Here is a 24344-nt window from a genome sequence, read left to right as displayed (position 1 = left end):
TCGATTCGGACCATAACAAAAAGGAGACGGCCCCCTTAATTTGGTGGGTGATAAAATCGTCCGGCTTCACGCGTACCACGAAGGTGAATCGGGCCTTACAAGACCGAAAGAAACAACGAGTTTTCACGCGTCTGTCGACAACTGCTCCTTGTCGAAGATATCGTCACTTTTTTTCGCAATTGTTTCAATTGACCTTCTGCAGCGATGCAGTCACGCGTTTCATGAACAAAAAGTCGCCATACGTAAATCTTCGTTACCAGTCCGTCTCTACCATGCGTTAAGAGCACGGCGACTATTCCCACCATTTCTTGAAACCTTCGGACGAGAGTGAGAAAACCCAATTGGTGCTAATAATGGGGCGCACATCGTCCAATGCCGACATTGGACTACTAATTTCAGAGGCTCCATCATTGTTATCATCTTTATGCACATTTAAACTGTCCTCGGGCGAGACACACGATATTGCGAAATATTCTAACAACGTAGTATCATGCAGAATAAATGTTTCATCTTTTACTACTCGGCATTCTGGAACAAATATAGAGAAATTGTTAATAATGTTATTCTAAGCAGTGGTACAACTAAGAACTTTCCTGTATAATTATTATTATTATACATAAATGTAATTACTTTGGGAAACAGGCACGAAATCATTAGGCTATGTTTGATGGTCTTGCTGGAGGTCGTCCACATTTGGATGACTTGATTGCTTGTACGACTGACTTTGTAGTACCACGAAGTCCACACGATACATTGTGTGCGGTGTTCCTTCCTTCCTTCATTCCTTCTTTCTTGCGAACATGTCCTTTGTCCTAAGGTGTGGGAGGGCATGATCGTTCCGTTATCCCCATCGCTATAGCTAGCGTCTTCCGAACGTTTCTTCGTATTCGGCGGTCTTACAATGTTTGTAAGAGAGTCTAAGGTGTAGCAGGAAGAATTTGCTGAATAAGTTATGTTGAGTCCCAAATGACTCTAGGTTCGGGTTAAGGTACATAGAAGAAAGTGATGCTTAATAACTGTAACTCTTAGCTTTATTAATAACGCGATACAAGCGTGCACGGCCGTTCCGTGTCACACCCCAAGCCAGAACTAGTGACCCTGGATGCCCGTGTGGGAGCGCTCTCGTCAGCGCTCCTGGGAGCATGCGCAGTCCCCATCAAGTTATTTGCTGAATATGTATATATTTTCAATGAAGAAACAAGAGTAAAGATAGGGTCCTTCTCGACTCGAAGTCTAGAGAAGACTGCCTTTCCGTCCTGTAGAAAGTCCTCGGTTGTCCTTTTGGGAAAAATCCTAAGGACCCCGATGCTAATTTTATGACAGCTATGGCGTCGCGCTAGTCGGGCCCATCGTCGCTGCACTCGTCACGCTGCACAGTGGTCCAAGAGCACCTAAAAAGTGGCCAAAAACAAGGTAGAAAATTTCCGTAAGGAAAATTTATCACCATTTTCAGGAATAGTTGCAGTGCATGTAGACAAAATGTTTTGTGGATTTAACCATTTCTGCTCCATTGCCATTGGTTTTATGTTGACAAATGTATTAAAATGAGTGATATGTCTGTTCATTATAATATCAATGTTTTTCATTAATTTATGTTCAATTTATGGAATTTTAATGTTATATATTTATTTGTAAATATATATCAATTAAGAATAACGCAGACAAGTTAAGAAAGTTGGGAGGAAATTGTAATATTCAATTCCTTATCGTTGCACTATAATCATATTTCGCAGAATGTTTACCTTTCGATTCACCATTCTCCGAGATTCCACCTCTTATAGAGAAAAATAAAGCCTGAGTGTACTATATGTAATGTATACTTTAATGTAAAACTGCTACTTTTGTTGTTTAAATTAAATTAATATTATAAACGAACGACCGTGCGCGTATAGGTGGCCGCAAAATGCAGCAGGCTAAATTTACAAATATAGGTGTGTCTGCCCAGACCAAATATGTACATTTAATTATCTATTACTCTTTCATACATCGTTATTATCTGTTAATGACATTATTTTTTAAATTTTGTCTGTTTCTTAATCACGGAACTAAAATCGCATTCAACGTAAACGCCTGTGTATCCTTACTTCTCACTGCTTATACTTCAATTCAATGTATCAGTTTTGTCAAGAAACTCGACCAGTCGAGTTGTCGAGTCTTTTAGTTGATCAGTTGCATCCAAGCAGATCAGTTTGAAAAACGAAAAGAAAAGTATCCTCGGACTGTATAATAATTGTAAAAGTGTTTTTTGACATTAGTAATGATTTCCTTTCGAACGAGATTTCTTCCTTATTAAAGAATAATTTTATTATTATTGTAGAATTTCATACATAGTACCAACTAAAGTATAGGCTTTATAGAATTAAGGCTAGACTAGGGTAAATTATTAAGTATACAGGGTGTCCCACTAAGGAGTGGACAGCGCGATATCTCTTAAAGTATTGTCGATAAAAATATAAAAAAAATAGGGAATTGCATGGTTCGAGGTGGCCCATTTATTAGCGCGAACGAATTTTGTTTTCGATTATTATTTTAAAAGATACGATGGTCAAGTTCGGTTTTTCAAATGGAACTATTTTTTTTGAAGACCTGAGTTGATAGCGCGTTCCAAGACAAATTCAATAAGCTTTAATGTATACACTTTATTTCCACTGGTTTTTAAGATATTGCGCTTGCAAATTTACTGATTTTCACTGCAAGAAACCCCTCTGGAATGGCAAAAACCGGGGGCGGTCTTACTGGCGCCACGGGTGGCACTGCCTGTTGAAATGGATACTTACCTGCCAAAGGTCTACGCCAGAAATGGCAGGCCCAAAGGCTGGACAATTCTTTTCCGTCAGAAATGCTACTTAGGTAGGTATCGTTACTTTTATTTCGCACTTGCTTCTACGCTCGGATGGCCGGTTCTTTCGGGAGGGATGCAAGTTGGATTGGTTAGGTTAGGAGGAGTGAAAGTTGCTAGACTAAATTTCAACCATAGGGAGCAGATTGTATCAGAACCAATCGGATTTGCATCCCTCACAAACGGCTGCTCTCTTGAAGAGGCCCTCGTCACAGCAATACCCTCCTAACGTAACCAATCCAACTTGCATTCCTCCCAAAAGAACCGGCCAACCGATCGTAGAAGCAAGTGCGAAATAAAAGTAACGATGCGCTTCTCGATACCGCAGATGTACCTACCTAAGTAGCATTTCTGACGGAAAAGAATTGTCCAGCCTTTGGGCCTGCCATTTCTGGCGTAGACCTTTGGCAGGTAAGTATCCATTTCAACAGGCAGTGCCACCCGTGGCGTCAGTAAGACCGCCCCCGGTTTTTGCCATTTCAGAGGGGTTTCTTGCAGTGAAAATCAGTAAATTTGCAAGCGCAATATCTTAAAAACCAGTGGAAATAAAGTGTATACATTAAAGCTTATTGAATTTGTCTTGGAACGCACTATCAACTCAGGTCTTCAAAAAAAAATAGTTCCATTTGAAAAACCGAACTTGACCATCGTATCTTTTAAAATAATAATCGGAAACAAAATTCGTTCGCGCTAATAAATGGGCCCCCTCGAACCATGCAATTCCCTATTTTTTTTATATTTTTATCGACAATACTTTAAGAGATATCGCGCTGTCCACTCCTTAGTGGGACACCCTGTATAATAATGGTTAAATTTACGAAACGACAAATTCTGGAATATGTTCCCCCAAAAGCAGATCTATCAGAAGCTATTAATTATATTCTGAAAGAATTGAATATTGTCTTGGAAGATGCTTGTTCACAGGATGTGCAGCGTTTGAGAGCTGCTCTTTCGACTTTAAGAACAAAACGAAATAAGAAATTTCAAGAGGCACGTCGAATTAAAGAGAAATTCGAAAAAAAGAAATTTTAGTTGGATAGATTCCGAGTTTGTAATTCCCAATATTACAATTAATGATGAAAATCAACAACCTTCTACTTCTTCTTTTTTGAGAGTAGGTCGACTGTCTTTATCTTTTGAAAATAAATCGGATCGTTCAAAGAGACGAGAGGCTGCAAACATAAGCAAAAGCCTTAATCACAACCCACAAAGAATATTACAGGCATGTGGTTATGCAGCTAAATTATCTAAAGAAAAAGATTTGTGTGCTATTTTGAAAGAAATTTCTAAAAGTCCGGAACAACCAAGAAAAATTAGAAAACTGTTAGATACAAATATAGCTCCTCTAACTAAGAAACCTGAAGAAGCTTTAGCATTTCTTTTGGATAACCGTATGTCAAAAAATGTATACACCAATATGCGTTTAGAAGTAAAAGAACCTTTAATGATTTGTCGAATAAAACGAATGGCACTTTTTTACCAAACAGCAACGCACTTATGCACGAGATAAGTCCAACTGTTTGATAAGTCAAACTGTACTCAATATGCGATTTTGAATTTTAGGTTTTTAACGTCGGATTAGTCATCGGCGACCTCGAAAACCCCTAAATAATAAGTTTCATAAAATATCTGATGAAATCTTGAATTTTTGCCACTTTTTCGGTGCTTCTGGACCACTGTGCAACGGTATGGTCCAATAAAGCTTGAAGTGCAACAGAAGTTCCACTTTCAGTGACAGTAATTGTTGACTTGTCAGGATATCATTTTTGTTTTGCTTTCAATACATTTTTATAAGGCGGATACAATATACTATTTTTTTCAATGCTTATTGCACGTATACCTTGATACTGACTTTTTGATAGCGTATTTTATTTAAGTACAACATCTCAGAAATAGTCTATAATATTTTTAAGGTAATCCGAATAAAATTGGCGGAGATATAGGCGTTCGAAGTGAACCCTCCCTCGAGCGCGCCGCCCCACAGTGGTTCCAAAGTGACTTTTTGCGGACAAAATTCCGTATTTCCGTCAATTCTCAACCGATTTTTGATTTTAAAGTCTAAATTAAACTCGAACTACTAAAATCGAAATTAAAGGATCCGATGTTATTAATAAATTATGCATTATATCCTCATTTGTCGAAAACCTCCAACTTTTCCTGATATTAAATTGTCGGAATGCAATCCAGGTATTTGATATTATAGCAAATTTAATCCCCTACAAAATGAGCCAAAAAAATAAAAAATCGGTTGAGAATTGACGGAAATACGGAATTTTGTCCGCAAAAAGTCACTTTGGAACCACTGTGCGCCGGACGCAGGAAGCTACCCGTGAAGGGAGAATGCTTCGCCGACAGCACCAGATACATATTTTAGAGGCTTCAACTAGTGCTGAAGGTTTATTATACGGGCCTGGTATTGATGACACCGTGTAAGTTGAAAAATTAACATTTTATATAAGTATAAACTTGACTTGAAACTTCAAATTACACTCTCAATTACGTCTTCACACACGTCTGGTATATTTTTTTAAATAACGTGTTTGTAACGTGGATTGTACGGGCAGGGTGGCAATAGAAAGGAATACGCACCAATGACAAAACTATTTACATTTACTAAGATCTAACACTATGTACATGGAGACACGTGAACAACTTTGACACGAAGGCGATGATCCGCTTAAGAATCGTCCACACCAGGCAGCGATTGTTAAACCCTTGCGAACTAGCCTGTCAGAAGTCTACCGATTCTGGTCCACTCGGGGAGCGCTTTCTGTTAGTCACCTGTCAGGGTAGTCGTCCGCACAAGGGAGCGACTTTGTCAGAGCTGGGACTTAGACTGGTTAACTTTTGGGTCTTGGCTCCTTTTATCCCTGCGAGGGTGGTCTCGGAGCATGCGCATTGGCATGGGGTGCGGAGCGGGGGTGCAGCCAGGCCCCGTAGTGCAGCAGCGCTACTCTGGTGGTCGCTTGACGCACCACCCTCCCGTGCTACCCGCTACATGTTTAGATATTTCGAAAGAGATTGTAAGCTACTGTAACAATCACCGGTTGCAAGAAATCTAAAAGTAATTGCCAATTTTTCTTCAGGTGTAATGGATTTTCTGACGGCAGTATCGTGCTATGCAACTTTATCTATAGACGCGGCAGCGTCTCGACGCCAACTACAGGAAAGACACCCTATATATGTCGACTGTCGCTAGCGTGTACCTTTACTGGTCGCGGAGCCATTTCAACCTAACCTGAAACTTATTTCCTTAATATCTCATCACGCCTGCAATATTTTCTAAATTTAAAGGCATTTTTCTTATGTAAACCGCATATAAGCTTTCGAATAAGACCAATTTCAATAAAATCGGTCCTCGCATAACAGAGATATCCTAATATCGTCTCATGGATCTGTCAGTTACGATATGGTTTTTCTTCTGATTCTGATTATCCAAGGAATTTTTTCGTCAAACATAATACGTATGCGCGTTACACGCACACCGATGAACAAACATGTTTCGTTCGTCGATTCGTCGACTCTCGGAATCATTCGGCAGGGATCGTCGTCCGTCATTGTACACATATATACCTATGTATACTATTTTGAATTTTATAACCTACCAAGTGTCAAACCATCATAATCTGCCAAGTGTCAAATAGGGTAAGTTGTTCAAATTTGAAATGTCACGAGTTTTTACACCACATAGGAGACTGAATTATTGTCTCAATTAACTAGGTAAGTAGCCAAAATATTTTTAATTGATTTCTCATGTAGAGTCGCAGGCTTGGAGGTTGTCCGGAGAAGATTACATAGATAGACAGAGCATCTTGTTTCGCACAAGTTTCTGGAAACTTGTTAAATAAGGTAAATCGCCAAAATTTGTCAAAAGACATAGCATTAAGCATTATTCAGAACATAGATTATTTATGGTGAACTGCTTGCAATGTAGAGCAAGTCAAATTTGTAAAGAAAGTACGCTGAAAACACATCTCCCTTGATGCTTTTCAATCTTTTGTGAAATAAAATCCACAGTACCTAGTTGCCACGTTATTCATTAATTCATTAATTGTTTAGATTCCCATTAATAATATTTCAATTCACCACTAAACATATTAAATTAATTTTATTCCAACACCAATAAATTGTGCGTTAAAAATATTGGATCTGTTCGTTCATTTTCGCTGAATTATTACCATTAGCATTTAAATTTCCTGCAACAAGACTTTCTGCCATACACTCTCACCTCCTTCGGACACATTATGTAGTCTCTACACTCACTGTAGCAGAAGGCCACTCTGTTTCTAGATAAGTAAGTTCTACGTTAAGTTGTATAACTAAAATGTGGCTTTATATATATTTACAGAAAATCGAAGCAGAAGATGATGCAGAGTGATCTATGTCAGAGTATATACGCACAAATTTTCAGTTAGGGTTTTGCATATTCAATGATCTTAACATATGAGCATGTGTGATAATTTATAAATAATTAATAAATGTGGCCTATTTTTCAGTGAACGATGCAGACGAAGAGAATTATTTCAACAGCTGAAAGAGAAAGTAATCCTGTTACATGAGCAAATAAAATAACCACACATTTTATCTATAAAATAATAATTATATTTATTTTTTTATTAAAGTAAAATAGAAAAAATTATTTTTTTGTTAATTATTGGCCGCCGTCACGGCCCCGACCCCGCTCCATACCACGGCCCCGACCACGGCCATATTGCTGTGTGATTATTTTGCGGAGGGTGAAGGCATGATTCTTCATTATTTCAATCGCTGCCGATTGATCCTTTTGCGCCCTCAACCTCCAACCGCCTTTTTTGTGTCGAGCCACGTACGGTCCTGAAATTAGTAGTAATAAACAACAATAAATTTATTAGTATTTAAATTTAGTATTTAAAAAAGTATTCTAAAAACATATAACTTCTTAACTCAGTTTTTTTTATTGAATAATAATAGAAAGGCTCGTAAAGTAATGAGAAGAAACATATTTTGTAATGTAATGTAATGTAATTTTTATTTTTAAAATCCGAATTTCCTATTACCATTTTGCAATTGAACATTATGACTTTTTTCTGTCATATCTATCATACGCCGCGTGTAATCAGATTTTAAGTAACGAAAAAATCTCAGGAATCACGAATAAAAATAAATCTCACGAATAAAACTAGCGAATACAGATAACCTGGCTAGAGTATATTATGAATTACTATAACTCTGGTATGATTATATATATGAATAGTATGTTTTTTAATACTTACATTATTAGCCATTGTCGCCGGTGGGCAGTCACGATCGAGAATGAGCTTCCTCACACGTGCATCGATGAGGCGAGCTCCTCCGCTGCTCTTTTGTTTTTTAAGGAGCCCGTTTTTCGCATAGATACGGACACATTCTGCCGCGGGCTTTTTGAATTGTTCATTTTTAAGCCGGGAAGCTATCAAGGGAGATGTGTTTTCCGCGTACTTTCTTCACTAATGTGATGTGCTCTACATTGCAAGCAGTTCACCATAAATAATCTATTTTCTGAATAATGCTTAATTCTATGGCTTTTGACAACTTTTGGCGATTTACCTTATTTAACAAGTTTCCAGAAACTTGTGCGAAACAAAATGCTCGTATCTCATAGTGCTCTGTCTATCTATCTAATCTTCTCCGGACAACCTCCAAACCTGTGCATCCCCTTCATTTCTATCCATCCAAGCCTGTGCGTCCCCTTCATTTCTATAATATTAAGTTTTACATAAAAGCTTTAAATTGCTGGTATACAAATATCTGGCAATTTAAATACAATGCAATTTGTTATTACAATACATTATTTACATAATATATATAGTACGTTACATATTATTCTACGCAGATTTTAATGTTGAAAATACGGTAATTTTAACGGCTATCACATTTCACCTGCTCGACAAAAGTTTCGGAATGAAATATTTTCGCAGAACAAGAATATGAAAACATTGGTGAAAGAGATGATTAGAATAATATGTTATGTTATAAATGCATTTTTCATTATAAACACGTAATGAGGTCGTCTGTCTTAAGACGAATGTGAAATTTTAAGGAATGAGTCGAATGATGATATTTTGTCGAATATTTTGCGTCCCTGTGCAGTTTTTATAAACAATTAATAGTATTTATGTAACTAGAAATTAAAAGTGTTTATAAGGAAGTGTGTTGAGTAGTTGCGAACAGCGGCTGCTTCGCAAGCGGAAAGCCCGTGTTCGATTCCTCCTCAGGGTAAAAATTTTTTTTTACCTAAACCAGACCAGGCAGTACCTATAAATAGTTGGGCAATACTAGGGCTATAGTAGCCTATCTTGGCCATCTGTTGTTGGCCCAACCTGACAATAAAATATTAGTTGGCCAAATCTAACTGTTGGCCAACTAATATTATGTGCTTGGCCCAACTGTATGCCAACCCAAAATGCTACTAGGGTAATATCCACAAAATATATTACCACGGGAAAAATTGTTTAAAAAAATAGGAATATATCGGAGTTACGGGTGGACTTGAACCCCGGCCCGCTCACGTGACAATCTGACGCGATACCGTTGTTTCCACAGAACCTTCTTGGATATAGGTTACTATAGATGGTATACTATACTTGGATTACTATGTACGTTAAAAACTTTAATTTATTACAATATCTCGAAAACAAAGACCCATTCGACAAAAAGCCGAAATGGTATTTTCATAATACTATATGTGAGTATTTAACTGTATGTATGATCCCCATAAAAATACTTTAAAAAAATATGCCAAGCACATGAATTATCTTTGTAAAAAGAAGTGAGATCCCCACAAAAAAACTTCAAAAAAGTAAAAAAATTACGCCAAGTACATGAAACAAATAAATCACAAAAAAAGATAATAATATAAATCGCAAAAAATAGAAGAAAATATACAACCAGAAAAAATAGAAGATAATAATATAAATCAGAAAAAAAAGAAAATATACAATGTAAAAAAATATGTGAAATCAAAATGAGCTGCAAGTACATAAAGGTGCTTTCTCACTGCGCTTTCTAACGGTGCTTTAATTAACCAACCAAAAAGGATCCAATTTAAAAACATTGTCGTAAATTAATAGCTTTACAAAATTAATGGTATACAAAAAATTTGCGCCAATTATAACAATAGCTATTTATAAAAAGAAAATATGTATTATTAAATAATATTAAGCAGATATATTTTTATACAAATAAATATATTAATACGAATAAATATTTTATTCAAAATACTTGGCGCTGCTCACCGAATTGGTGTTGCTAAACTGAATACATATGTATGTATCAATTGCATTAATCTTTTTCTTTCTTTCTTGTGCGTGCGTTCGTGAATGTGTGTATGTGTGCGTTTGCATATGCTACGTATGATATTTTGCGATTTATATTATTATCTTCTTTTTTTTGTGATTTATTTGTTTCGTGTACTTGGAGTAATTTTTTTTACTTTTTTGAAGTTTTTTTTATGGGTTTACTTATCTTTATGCTCGCGGAGAAGACAGCCTTCCTTTCCTCGCTTCATAGAGCATGATTTTCAACGTTGATATTGGTTGGTGGAAATATCTAAAACAAATTCATATATGAGAGAATCATTCATGATGATTTCCAATTAATCCAATTATTTGCATAACAAAAGTATATGTCATACTTACGCTTTTATACATGTCATTTCCACTTCATATGAAAGAATAGCTATAGGTATTTATTATTAGAAGAGTGTGAAAAGGCCCACCACCACCCCCATCATAGACGGTCCTATTCACTCTCCATATGTATCTTCTACATACTTTCTTACTTACATTTTGGAACATTACTTATTCGACAGCTCTTCATATGCGCTGGATGCACTCGCCGGTGCTATCGCGATGTTTTCATCCATCGTTTTATGTACTTCCTTGTGTACTCGTAGCTGCTCCTCCTTTTTGCGTGTACGGAAGTTCTCTAATCGCCTGTTGTCGATTGTACAACCCCTGGCAATAAGTTTGGAACCAAACGCAACAATACGAAATTAACGAGAAACACCAATATTTTTTATGTATAATATGCAACGGTATATATATGAAACGCGTGGTAATGTTAAATTGGTCTATTTTAAAGTAAAAGCACCAAAAATAATTAAGAATTTTGTTTATTATATAATACAAAATATGGATGAAACAAAATGTGTCTGGTATGTAACATTATGAATTTGCAAAGAAATTAACAATAATTGATTTAATATTTAATAAACAGCATATTTTTTTTAAACCGTGCAGCAAACTGTCAGCTTTAGGGAAAAGTGGCTGCATCGCTTCTTCGATACTCTGATAAATACCAGCTTCTCTCAACCTTGGTACGTAGTCCTCTCTGTTTGGATCAGAGTATTTCTTACAGAAGTATGCTAACTTCTGACACTCCTTGTGTTCACCGAAAACGTGACTCGGTACATTCCTCAAGTCTTCCTTCAAATTTCTTACTCGTTCCTCGAGTGTTATTTCTTTGTGCAACCGGTATTCTGCAGCTTTCTTTATACCAGTACGCAGGCGGAGAGCATTATTCTTTACGACAGCTCTTAGGTCTTTATCGCGGCCTTTTGTTGCGATTTCGTTAATTTTTTTACTGCAATTGCGTAGCAGGTGATTGGTGCATTCTATTTTTCGTATCTGCACCAGGTAGTTTTTATATGGATCACTGTCCAATATCTTTTTGTACACACTGCTATCGCCATCGGCAACTAATATAGTGTATATTAGGCCGTGCATATCTATGCTGCAATTGAAGCCTTCGACAATAGCAACACTCTCCATGCCAGTTGAACTCTGATTACGGTTCCAGTTCTTGAAGCAACGATGCTCGCGCGGTTCTTCCTTCTTCGTACCTGCTATTTGGCAAGTCATGCAGAATTTATTCTTCACGCTGATGTACAGCACTTTCTTCGTGTGGTATCCTACGATGGCTCCTACGCCAGAGAGAGAATTGTAATCTCCTCCGCGGTAGGACCTTTTCATCCAGCTGCCATCCGCGACAACTGGGATAAACGGTAGATTGGATTCTGCATGTACGTCGCCTCTTGATATAGCTAATTCTTTCTCCTCTTTTCCTGCATCTTGCATTTCGCGTTGTGCGGCCACTTCGAGGGCATCGATTAGGTCATTCTGACATTTCTCGTAGATCCTTTTCGTCATACAGGATACGTTCACGGCAGTCAGTATGTCCTCCAGTTGATTATATCCGCCGCCCGTCATCATTGTTGCGGAAACAGCGGCGCGGTTGATATCCATAGTGGCATCACTCTTCCGAAGACAGGATATGTGCTCTGTGTATTTGCACATTTTGCACTCTACATAATACACATTTTCAAGTCCATTCCGTTGACATCTAATTAGTTCAAAATGTTCGATGCCACAGCCAATAGTGAAATGTTTTCCAAGATTTTTTATTTGTTCGAAAACATACGGAAAATCAACGAAGTCTACCCCTTCTGAAATTGGATTTTCCGGCTGTCCGGTTCTGCATTTTCTACCACCCAGTAATCGGCATCGCTTCCAACATCTTGAGTCGTTTCTTCGTTGATGTCTCTTACGGATTGTATCTCATCGCTGTCTCTGTCGAAATCTATTTCTTGCACAATTTTTTCTTCGTTCGACTCGAAATGCACATCTTCTACAATTTCCTCTTCGTCCGCATTGAAATTTATTTCTTCTATAATATCTTCTGCGTCCGTATTGAAATGTACTTCTACAATTCCTTCGATAATTGGGGAATCTTCAAAATTTTCATCCGCAGCAGATGTGCTTGGATGTGTTCCGTACGAGATACCTGTTTCCGCCACGGTATCCTGAATTACCGTGAGGCACGCTGTGTTCTTCAATCGTTGGCTGCACGTAAAGAGTTAACCCCATAAAAAAACTTCAAAAAATAAAAAAATTACGCCAAGTACATGAAACAAATAAATCGCAAAAAAAGAAGATAATAATATTTTTTTAAAGTTTTTATATGGGGATCTCACTTCTTTTTAGAAAGATAATTCATGTACATGGCGTAATTTTTTTACTGTTTTGAAGTTGACTGTCACGGGTGCTAAAAATAAGGAAAAAGTAAGGAAATCCTTGTAAATTATAAATTCTGATCTATCTTCGTCACACGTCCACGTGTTTATGGCGCACTGCAGCCTATCGAGTGATGTTAGAATATAAAATATATACTTGGAATACTCGGAATAGCGCACAGCAGCTGCTCGAGTGTACTTTATGTATTTTTGAAGTTCTCCAACCTATAAAAAAAAACGAGAAATTTTTTATAAAATATTTTTTATAAAATATTTAAATAAATGTAAACATCACTTACCAAATATAATATTTTCTCTTTTGCTTCTCCTTCGAAGAATTGAATTTCCTTCCAAGGAACTCGATACTAAAAAGATACACATTTCAATAAAGAAATAGGTTAGCAAAAATCTGCGCAGACTATATATTATTTTACACGTGTAATGAAACAAACAATAACCTATTCGTTGAAACTATGTACACCTTAATTAATAATAATGAAGCACACTTACATGCCAAGAAATCAGAAAAAATGTTCGGACGCCGTGTCATGCACGAGCTCCGGTCGCCCGCTTTGTTTTTTCTAGTGTCCGTCGGTCAGAGCGTGCCCCCTCGTACCTAGAAAATGTGCCACCGGTCACGTCACACTGTGGTCGGGCGGAATCTTCTTTACCCTCGCCTTTTAGTTACGCTTACAGCCTTATTATTTATTCGGTCTGGATTCACGTGATACATATCTTACATACAGTTGAATACTCATGTAGTATGAAAAAAAAAATACCATTTCGGTTTTTTGTCGTATAGGCCTTCGTTTTCGAGATATTATAATTTAAAGTTTCTAACGTACGTAGTAATAAACCAGTTATATACCATCTATAGTAATCTACACCTAAGAAGGTTCCGTAGACACAACGGTAGCGCCTCAGATTGTCACGAGAACAGTTTGGGGTTCAAGTCCCCCGCAACTCTGTCCCTTTCTTTTTACAATTTTTTCCGTGGAAATATATTTTGTGGGTAGTACGTTGCATATTACTCTACGCAAATTTTATGGTTAAAAATACGGCTATTTTAACGGCTATCCCACTTCACCCGCTCGACAATTGCAGGCGTCGTAAGTTTCGGACTGAAATATTTTCGCAGTACAAGAATAAATATGAAATCACAGGTGAAAGAGATGATTAGAATAATATGTTATGTTATAAATGCATTTTTTTAATTTACCTCAAAATTTTCGTAGTGCAATATGTAACGTATATGATACGTAATATCCACAAAATATATTTTCAAGGGAAAAATTGTTTAAAACAAAGGAGTATGAAGTTGCGAGGGGACTTAAACCCAGGCCACCCTCGTGAAAATCTGACGCGCTACCGTTGTGTCCATGGAACTCTCTAGAGTGTAGGTTATTACTATAGATGGTGTATATCTGAATATGGATCTGGATCAGAGTAAAATCTAGTGAAATCACTCACCGGTTACTCACCGGTTGTGTCGGCTGAACGCAACCATTTAGAATGTTTGGAAATAGGTCTAAATGAACAATTTTTTTTATTATGCATAACATTAGATAGTATATATATCTTGTGCCGCAGTGTTTTAACAAAATTTCCGGACATTTTCTCGAGAAAAGATATTAATTAATTCTGATCTTTAAATAGATATCTTTTTATCCAACACTGTAAAAATTATTCATTTTAGTCTATATCTAAACGTTCGAAAGGTTTTTTAATTAAAACACATTTTACTAATAATTTTTTTTTTACTAATTACAGGAGAGTATGTGACGCCCCGCCATAAAAGAAGCGGGAGAAGCGTACGACAGCAACAGCAGCAGGGGGCCATCCTGCGGGCTGTTCGCACGCAAGCGAACAGCCTCCAGACCCAGGCCCAAACACTTCGTGCGTTGGTGGCGTCGCAGTACGGTCAAATTTTTTGTCATTGCTTAACAGACATGACATTAAAGGCTATTTCCATTTCCTTGAACTTGTCCTGAATGCATTAAACAAGTTTAATGCTGAATTTCAAGGACGGAAAACGATGATTCAGGAATTACAGCCTCGTTCCAGTAACTTGCTTCGGTTTTTCGTTCAAAAATTTTTAAAACCCCTTCTGGTACAGAATTTTAATTATATGAAGTTAATAGATTTGTCTTTTAAACAAAATCAAATTCCCCTGGCTCAAGTTGATCTAGGCCCTCAGTGTGAGGAATTCCTAGAAGATGCGAATCTTGCACTAAAATATTTACTGATACCAGCAACATCAGTTACTTCCGAGCGAACTTTTTCAACTGCTGGGAATATTGTTACGCCGAAAAGATCCCGTTTATTGCCAGAAAATGTAAATGCCTTAGTTTTTTTTATATCAAAATAGGCAATTGATTGAATAAATTTTGTTAATTTTATAATTGTGTTAAAATTTATTAATAATAGTAATAAGCTCGAACGCGCGCCAGAAAATTATTCCATCTTGAATAAAGTTAAAGTTGAAAACTTTATTCGACGCTGAAGTTGAAACGCTCGGCGAATAAAAAAATTAACTTTATTCGTCAAATAATCTAAAGTTAAATAACTTTTATTGGGTCAGTTATTTAAGTTATTTTTTATTAAAAGATACACGGATTGAGGTACGGATACGTTTAGTACACGGGTATCCGTGTACTAAAAGATACACGGATTGAGGTACGGATACGTTTAGTACACGTGTACACGTGTACACGTGTACACGTGTCTTTTTACTACACGTACTATACCGTGGCCTCTAATTATAACTGTTGAACTAAGAAACAGATAAGAATGAGCTTTTGGGTGCTTACAGTGGGGAAATAAGAGTACCTAATAACAATTACGACACTTTAAAAAAAAAAACAAATTTAAAATCATTTATTTTGAAATTGTTCTCAACAAATGCAATTTTATACTACCAGGACACTATTTAAAATTTTGAAAAAATGAGGATATGCGGCCACTTGTGCTCTTTATGGACACGTTTTTAGAAACGCGGAGACTTTAAAATTGGTCGCATGCAAATTAATTGAATGTGACGCTGCGTCGCTCAGCACCGGCTCGTCTGGCTGAGCCGTGCGTACTATAATATGGAACTATCTATTTCTTTACTTCCTAACCTTGCGTGGTCTTGAAAGTCATTGTATACGATATGGTTGAATTTGTCGAGCCGGAGTTGGGCGACACAGCGTCACATTCAATTAATTTTCATTTGGCCAATTTTAAAGTGTCCGTATTTCTGAAAACGGGTCCGTAAAAGGGACAAATAGGACTATACCCTTATTATTTCAAAATTTTAAATAGTGCCCCGCTGTTAAATCATGGCATTTGTTTAGAACAATTTCAAAATAAATTTTAAAAAATTTGTTTTTTTCGTGAAATAATTTTTATTAGGTACTTTATGTCTTCATTGTAAGCACCCAAAGGCTCATTTTGATCAGTTTGTTAGTTCAACAGTTATAATTTTTTGAAAAAAAAAAGTTAACTTTATATTTCAAAGAGCTGTAAGATCCACAATTTTTGACATTTTGAAAAATCCATCGAGATATGCTTATATATCCCTAAAGACTACAACAGATCCAAGTTTCATCTAAATCTGAAATGTTACTCCGAAAAGTGTCCGATTTCGCATGGAATGACCCATGTATTTCACTGGGCTCAGAAATATCATTTCAACTACCACAAATGCAAGGTGGAGGAGGTACCCCTTCCATGACGCCGACCGGACTACTGAAAATGCGCAGGCTGAATGCGCGTGATTATTATATGGTTGGCTCCTCGAAGTGACAGAAAATATAACCTAACCATAAGCTATATGACAACATGTTTAATGGCTATTTCGTTCTTTTATGCTACATTTGTGAACCTTCTATCATCCTTCCAAAACATTATTATTACGCCGCAATAGTATCTTTAGGAAATCAGGTATAGCATATAGATTATATTTCCTGTCACTTCGAGGAGCTGACCACATAATAATCATGCGCATCCAGCCGGCGCATTTTCACTAGTCCAATTCAACATCCAACAAATTTTATACATAATGTTTGTTCATAACTGCTTTCTGCATAGGACGTGTAATAAGTGTATTTCATGTTCTGTTTCGGTGCTTTGCTAATAAAAAAATGTCTAAACTAACAAACTTCCTTTTCTGGGGACATCTCCTCATCTATTTTTCCTTTTCACTTATAATTCCTTACTGCTAACGTAGAATATTGTAGCATAAGCACATTTTACGTAATTAAAATGTACAATGAATTTTCTACGTTTGCAGTACCAGCCGACTATCCGTTTAAATTTTTATAAGTACAACGCAACAGCTGAGAATTTCTTTCCTTATTCAGAATAAAATACGGAAATAGCAAACAGCTCCCTCTCGCGTGCACCAGGCAGCGGCGTATCTATGGGTAATACCATTTCAGTGAAGATAAAACCTGCTGTAATACCGACCTGCCAAATCGGCCAGGTCATGTGACGTGTCTACCCCCTTAATTGCACTAAACCTCAAGACGAACCTATCTAACGTACTACTCAATAATTCGAGTGTAACGCGACAAAGGCTCCAACAGTAGAGAACGTGAAAAAATAACCCATGCAGAAACATTCGAACCAAACGATAAAATAACCCGTCACCAGAGATTAACAAGGATACGTGTACATAAGGCTGTACTTATGAAGAGCAATACAAAAGAAGAAAATATAAATATTTTAGCACGTCACTCACCAGAAAATAAATATTGAAGAATTTGAATACTACGACTTCTCGGTGTGTGTAATAACGGCAACGACATAACTACGGGTTTCTAAGGGGTTGGGGTCGCCGTTATTAACAATGGGCGTACTACCGTAAAAAGGAATCCTATAACATTTAGCGCGAACCTGATTTCGGGAGATGTTTAGAATTTCAGGACTCAATCTGGCGCATTTATATACACCAAGAACGGAAGACTTTATGCCGACATCATAAAAATCATCGACCTCTACAAATTTTTTAATACCTAAATGATAGGAGTTATCGGATTTCATGCTAACATTGAAAATTAAGCAGATCGAGCCGTCGACTGAGATCTAACAATTATCGCGTACATTAATGCCCAGAGATATGTTATTGAACTCTATCTTGTGGTACTGACAACAATTGGGGTCGTTACTAAGTGGCCTAGATACGTGAATAGAAAAATCGACATTATAATGAATGTTTGTGCCATGAAATTGTATCTCCCTCATCCTATTGGAAAATTGTTGGAGAGGAAGACTTAGCTTTCGCAGATACTTTTTAAAAATGGACATGTTGTTTTCATATGGAAAAACAGAACATGAATCTAAATTACCAAGACATCTGACATCGTTGGTTAGGTGAAGAAGACCATGGACGTTATAACTATTAAAAGTTGGGCTATAAAGTTCTTCGTTACGAAGAACAAATTTCTCCAGAGCTGACTCTGCGAATCTCAAGTGTAGGCTCGATGGAGATTCTGAAACTAAAACCCGTATGGCTGCATGTAAGAATAAGAAATGCTTGTACACGGTTTCCTCCAGTACACCATTCAGTATAACTGGCCCTGTATACAGAAGGAACTGACGAAATTCGGTCGCTTTATATTTAGAGCATAGTTCAATAGCTCTGGGACGTCTGGCAAAGTCTGAGGGGTAATATCTGTTAAGGCTCTTCAGTCTCGTAGACAGTATAGAAATGTGTCGGCGGCGCAATTTTGAGAAAGGGGAATATTCTCCATGTACCCACGCAGACAACAGTTTCTTTACTACGCCCAAACATACAGGATGCATGTACTCGAATGGAATTTGCGAAACCATTCCTATCTGTAGCAATGACAATGGGCTTGTACCTAGCTTGTGATGTTTCTGTGATGTTTCTTGTGATGTTTCTAACTGCCTAATGTAATCCTCATCGGTTCGAGGAGAATGATGCATCCCATTGAAAGCGTAATGCCTACCGTTCAGGGTACCAGAAACCGTACATTTGGAACAGGGATGGAAAGACATATGCCCACGATGATTTAATACAAATGATCGAACTGGGGCATCGGCTATGAAACATCTCAGTCATACGGGCAACTTAATGGAATGAAAATTTATGCCTCCGTTGGACATGATGGCCCTGACGTCTGCAATAAATTTCTCAAAGAAAATATTGGGGTCGTGTGGTTTTTGGGGACCTTTATAGATGCCTACCACTATCGGCTTTATACGTGGAATATTTGAAATCCTACATTGGACAGGCCAAATATGAATGGAACCTGATTTGTCCAAACTACATCCGTCGGTATGAAGATCTAATTCTAACTGTCTAACCAAAGATACCGACAAAGTGTTAGGGAGACTTTTAATAATTTCTGTTTCCTCATCGAAATGAATGTATTCTCCTGGTGCCACGACGAATGTGACAGCAGGATTACGTGGCGTAGATACAAGTGTTCTAACATCCTGAGGCAACTGGGAGAAACAGGAATGTGTTCGAAGGAGAGATAATATATTATTTCCTTGAACGTGTGTCAAATTGTTGTCTGAAACAAGACGCTAACCGTTGGCGAAAAGATGGCCCGGAGGAAGTAGCACAGGACAATGAAACGGTATCGCGGAGATTAGAAACGGGTGACGTGGAAGTAGAAGGACCGGCGTCTTCTAAATTTATATCGCGCCTATCACTGAATCTATCAGGGATTAAATTAACAGGAGCGGACGAACTACAACCTGCAGATGTGCCAGCAGCATCTTGCACGGTAGAAGAATTATCCACTACTCTACGAACGGTGTGAAATGCAGAACGGTATTGCACGCGTAAGTTGCTTCGCACTTCGCGCATAACCCTACGTTTTTGTCTCGCTGATAGTGCGTGTCCCGATTTCCGCGACGCAGACAATTTAAAATTATTCAATTCCATAATTACTTACGTCTTGTGGATGTCTCGGGATGATTTTCGTGGTTTTTCAACGCTCTGGAAATTCTTTGGATCTGCCGTCGATGATTGCCACCTCAGAATGAACGAGAATTCGAAATAAACGCGAACTGGGAAGTAGAGTCCCGACCAATCACGAATGACCGCATGGCGGCACAGCCAATCCGAGTGTAATCCACTGTACCGCCAAAATGATACCATGTGGTACCCTTTGTGCTCGAAAACTAACGCTCGGATCAAGTGCTGCTTCAAGGAAGCACCGCCGGACGACTTAACGTCGTCCTTCACTTGGTTTGGCCGCGAAGGACACAGATCACTCTTCGACACTCGTATCGCGATGGCGATTTTTGGTACGAAGCAATAAGCACTTTTCATCTTTTTACGTTGAATTATTGTTACTATTACTGTATGTTCCATTGATGCTGACGTACTTTGCATACATTTCTTTTTCAGACGGTGTGTGTCGTAACCGCAAGTTCGACAAGCCCATTCGATCAGACTTCCAATTGCGGATGCAAGCGGAACTGAAGGCGGCAAAGGAGAGGGTACGCAGTAGGAAGTGTGGTCCACGAACGAAGCCCTCGTCATCTCAGGAACATAGAATGCCCCGCAGTTTCTGAAACGAACACCAACAGGAAGAAGAGACATCTGACATCTGACCTATGAAGGATTGTTTTCACGTGACAGTAAAAGTCATGATTTATTGTCACGTGAAAACAAAACTTAACTGCAGTTATTTTTACAGAAATATGCCTATTAAAAGTAGAGACGTGTCTCCTTTTACAGTGGCGAAGAAACCAAACGGTACTTTTCAGTGCCCATTTTAATTGATTACAACGGGAACTACCTCTCGACGTTCGCAATGAACATCAATCGGCACTTTTCAGCGCCACTGATTTAAAACGTACTTACCATTTTACTTCAACATAACTAAAAGTAAAATATACCTCTCGACGTTCATCCTTTTAATTCTAGATTAATATTGTACTTGTTTTCAGAGCTAACACATGCGGGAATATGGTGCTTCTGCAAAAAAAAAAAATAGTCGAAAATATAGGATAAAAGTTTTTGATATCGCCCTTCGTTATCGAGAAAATTGACTTATTTTTGCATGTAGAATCACCACCGCTTACAGAGTAAATATTGAAAGTTTTTCTTCAGTTTTATAGGTGCATCAAATGTATATATTATTAATAAAAACAAACCACACTTTTAAAAACAAATAGAACAATTATTATTGAATAAACTACAGAATCTGCTCGCAGGTTATATGAACAGCATCCACTGCTCCATTTCACTGATTCCTATCAATTTTCCACGCGTACTAGAAAGGTTAGGGATACACTAAGCATTAAACCAGTCGCAGTATCCCATACCGGTGAAAATTTAAACCAGTTCTTGCGCACCCGCATTGAGGAATGGGGTTTGAATAAATCAAATATTAAAATATATTTTACAATGGATAATGCGGCAAATATTGTGAAAGCCGTAAAATTGTGTAGCGAGTGGGAACGCATACCCTGTTTTGCCCATACATTGCAGGTCCATGTACAAAAAAGTGGACATTAGATATAAATTAAAAATTATTTATAGTTTATGTTAAATTTGATGTTCTTTCCAGCCCGTAGTAAAGGATGCAATTGAAAGTTGCAAAGATGTGACCCAACTTCTAAAAAAATGCAGAGGTATTGTTCGCTTCTTTCACCATTCTGCGTCGACGGAACAAAAACTAAAGAAAGAGCAGAGAAAAGTTTCCGCCCAATCAAAACCACTTCATCTTATTCGCGATGTGGCAACCAGGTGGAATTCGCAGTACGACATGATGAACCGCCTACTTCAAGTACGACTTGCAGTAAGTGCAGTATTGAGTGATCCTCGATTGCCCGAAAACTTAACCGGTACCGAGTGGTCCAAAATGAAATATTATTGTCATTCGTTAGAAATGTTTAAAGAAGCGACATTATTCACAACTGTAGATCAAGCACCCACTTTATCTCGGTATATACCGACCGTGCATATGCTAAAAAAAATGTTAATAAATTTATCGCAACAGCAGGGCTCTAATCCTGCCAAGGATCTGCAAACCAGCTGCTACTGGGCCTAAACATTAGATTCAATTTTATTGACGAATGTGAAGTTTTAATAATGGCGATGATGTTGACCCTCGTTTTAAGGATAGATTGTTACCGGGCGGAAAAAAAGGAATCGGCGCACACAACGACGCAGCGTAAAATTATAGATTACGCAGGAATCAGAGAAACAGATGTGGCAATGGCAAGTGACATGTCAGAGATTTCAGGTATGCTTGAAAAAATTAATATTATATGACATAGTGTAAAATAATGTATTTTATATTTTTTCATTGCAGCATTAACGTCAGCGGGAAGTTTGATGAAACAGTTATCAAATACTGCGAAGGAGGAGGAGAAAAATAGCGAAAATCCGATATGTACCATAGATAATGAGTGTAAATGGTATTATAATGAAAAAGTCGTACCAGCCGATGAATGTATCTTGAAATGGTGGAAGGAAAATTCATCACGGTTGCCGAATTTGGCCATTGTGGCACAGAATGTGTTAGGTATTCCAGCAAGCCAAGCATTCAGCGAAAGACTATTTTCAACTGCTGGAGTGTTGCGAGCAGCCTTTGGTTGGAATCCAGGGCCTGCTGGTGCTCGTGACAGAAACAAGAGGACAGCGAGAAGAAGGCGATCGGATCGATCGCCTGTCAAGCTGTCATTCGATAGCCAGACGCCATTACGAGCAGACGCATCGACATTTACATATTTCTCGCGCGTTTGTGATTGTATACGGTTATATCTGTTACCCTGTTCTTGTTAATGTTCTGTTGCTTCTGTTGTACTTTCGCATTAAACTTCTGCTATGCCGAGCCGAAACCATAACATTGGTGTCAGAAGTGGGATGCCCACTCGCGCATCCGCGGCCTCTTCAAACATTTCTCCTGCAGCGACGGGTGATGCCTCCATACAGGAGCTTCTCACGTCCCTCCAGTTAAGCATCGTGGGACAGATGCGGGAACAGCGGAGGGATGACCAGGCCCGCTGGCAGAGGGAAGACCGTCGCAGAGAAGAGAGGGAAGCCGCCGACCGACAGACACAAGCGGCTTTCGAGGCGCGCATGGCGAATATGGAGGAGCGAATTCAGGTCGTAACCGCTTCGTTACAAAACGGCTGTAGTTCGGTTGGTTGCGGCGCGAAACCTCGGGGTGGGGAGAATGTGCCTGTTGTAAATAGTGTTGTAAATTGTGTTCCCCCGGCGCATGTCCCCGCACCCGTCAGTGTGCCCGCCGCTGCTTCTTTGTCGGAGCCGCACGTTCTCAGTTTGGGATACGCTGTGAAACCGACAATATTCGATGGGAAAAATTCGTGGGAGGAGTATAAGGTGCAATTAGAGACGATCGCGTGCGCGAATGGTTGGAATGACCAAAAGAAGGCAACAGCCTTGATCGCTTCTCTCGGGGGCTCTGCGAGGAGCGTCCTTACGACGCTCTCCGCTGCCCAATGTGAAAGTTTCGCGGAATTGGTTTCGGCGCTCGAATTCCGCTACGGGGCGAAAAATCTGTCCAATTTGAACTACGTACTCTTCCAGAGCCATAGGCAGCGGAGGGATGAAAGCATCTCCTCGCTCGCCACCAAAATCGAACGTTTAGCGCAGTCCGCGTTCGGCGACTGCCCGGTGGAAACCCGTGACAAGCTCGCCGCGTCTCAATTTGTGACGGCATTGTCAAGCTCTGCCATGCAGCGGGAGCTGCGGCTCGGCGGGTTCACGTCCCTAAGAGCCGCGGTGACCAGAGCACTGGAAATTGAGGCCGTTGAGGCGATGTCTCGCGGCCCCCCGGTCGAGTCACGAGAAAGATACTCGGAGAAACGGAAGGTTAAACCCTCCGAATTTACAAGGTTCCCGGAAAAGAGGAGGAGGACCGACAAGCCCGAGCACCAGAACGACGACACACCAAGGATTACCTGCTGGCTCTGTGGCAAGACGGGCCACGTTCAAAGGGACTGCTTCAAGGCCAAGAACGGCCAGACCAACGGCGCCCCCAGGAGACCCAACTCGGGAAACGGGAAGCGGACGGTGTAAGGGGGAGACGCCGGACCATGAGGAGCAGTCCCCGGTCGTCAAGAGTGTGGCGATGCGGGAGGCGACTGGAGATCCAGAAATTCCGTGCGAGGAAACGTGCGTATGTGGAAAAATTGGAGGGAAACCCTGTAGAATTATCTTAGACACGGGTTCCCCCGTTAACCTTCTGGACAAGGAGTTGTGTCTGTCGAAGGGCATCGTCCGGACGAGACTCGACATTTGTTCCACTACGGGTGAGAAAATTAAAGTCTTCGGTAAGAAGAGCTTGGAAGTCAACATCGGAGGACTTTCGAGCGTAGAAGACATCTACATCGTAGACATGGTGGAGAAGTGCATCCTGGGAGCAGCGTTCCTGAAGAAACACGGTTGCAGCATCGACCTCCCCCGGAATATGCTGTGCCTTCCCAGCAAACCGGAGATACGCCTGGGCGAGCCGACCGCCGAGAAGAAGCAGCAGG

General features: G+C 39.0%; 3 protein-coding genes and 1 long non-coding RNA gene across 4 annotated transcripts in view; 2 read left to right on the top strand and 2 right to left on the bottom strand.

The window, feature by feature from the left end:
- The window catches only part of LOC143369813 (uncharacterized), a 59707-nt gene extending 49007 nt beyond the window's left edge, over positions 1 to 10700 (bottom strand). The window contains exon 1 of the long non-coding RNA XR_013085496.1: positions 10642 to 10700. This is a non-coding gene — a long non-coding RNA (uncharacterized LOC143369813). The remainder of the gene's footprint in view (positions 1 to 10641) is intronic.
- A 7235-nt stretch (positions 10701 to 17935) lies between these two features.
- LOC143370043 (uncharacterized) lies at positions 17936 to 19986 on the bottom strand. Its single transcript, XM_076814641.1, is given in 3 exon segments — positions 17936 to 19395; positions 19397 to 19630; positions 19781 to 19986. Coding segments are annotated over 3 exon segments (1899 nt in total). The 3' UTR covers position 17936.
- Positions 19985 to 20432, top strand: LOC143370042 (uncharacterized). The gene is made up of 2 exons (XM_076814639.1): positions 19985 to 20135; positions 20239 to 20432. Exons 1-2 carry the CDS (start codon positions 19985 to 19987, stop codon positions 20403 to 20405), a joined length of 318 nt encoding a protein of 105 aa, XP_076670754.1. The 3' UTR covers positions 20406 to 20432.
- Positions 20433 to 21227: 795 nt separating this feature from the next.
- Positions 21228 to 21889, top strand: LOC143370142 (zinc finger BED domain-containing protein 4-like). The gene is made up of 2 exons (XM_076814840.1): positions 21228 to 21327; positions 21407 to 21889. Exons 1-2 carry the CDS (start codon positions 21244 to 21246, stop codon positions 21887 to 21889), a joined length of 567 nt encoding a protein of 188 aa, XP_076670955.1. The 5' UTR covers positions 21228 to 21243.
- The last annotated feature ends 2455 nt before the right edge of the window (positions 21890 to 24344 follow it).

The sequence above is a fragment of the Andrena cerasifolii genome, chromosome 6 (genome assembly GCF_050908995.1).
Source record: "Andrena cerasifolii isolate SP2316 chromosome 6, iyAndCera1_principal, whole genome shotgun sequence".
In the NCBI taxonomy this organism is placed as follows: domain Eukaryota; kingdom Metazoa; phylum Arthropoda; class Insecta; order Hymenoptera; family Andrenidae; genus Andrena; species Andrena cerasifolii.
The sequence above is the reverse complement of the archived record's forward strand: the minus strand, read 5'-3'. Positions and strand labels throughout refer to the sequence as shown.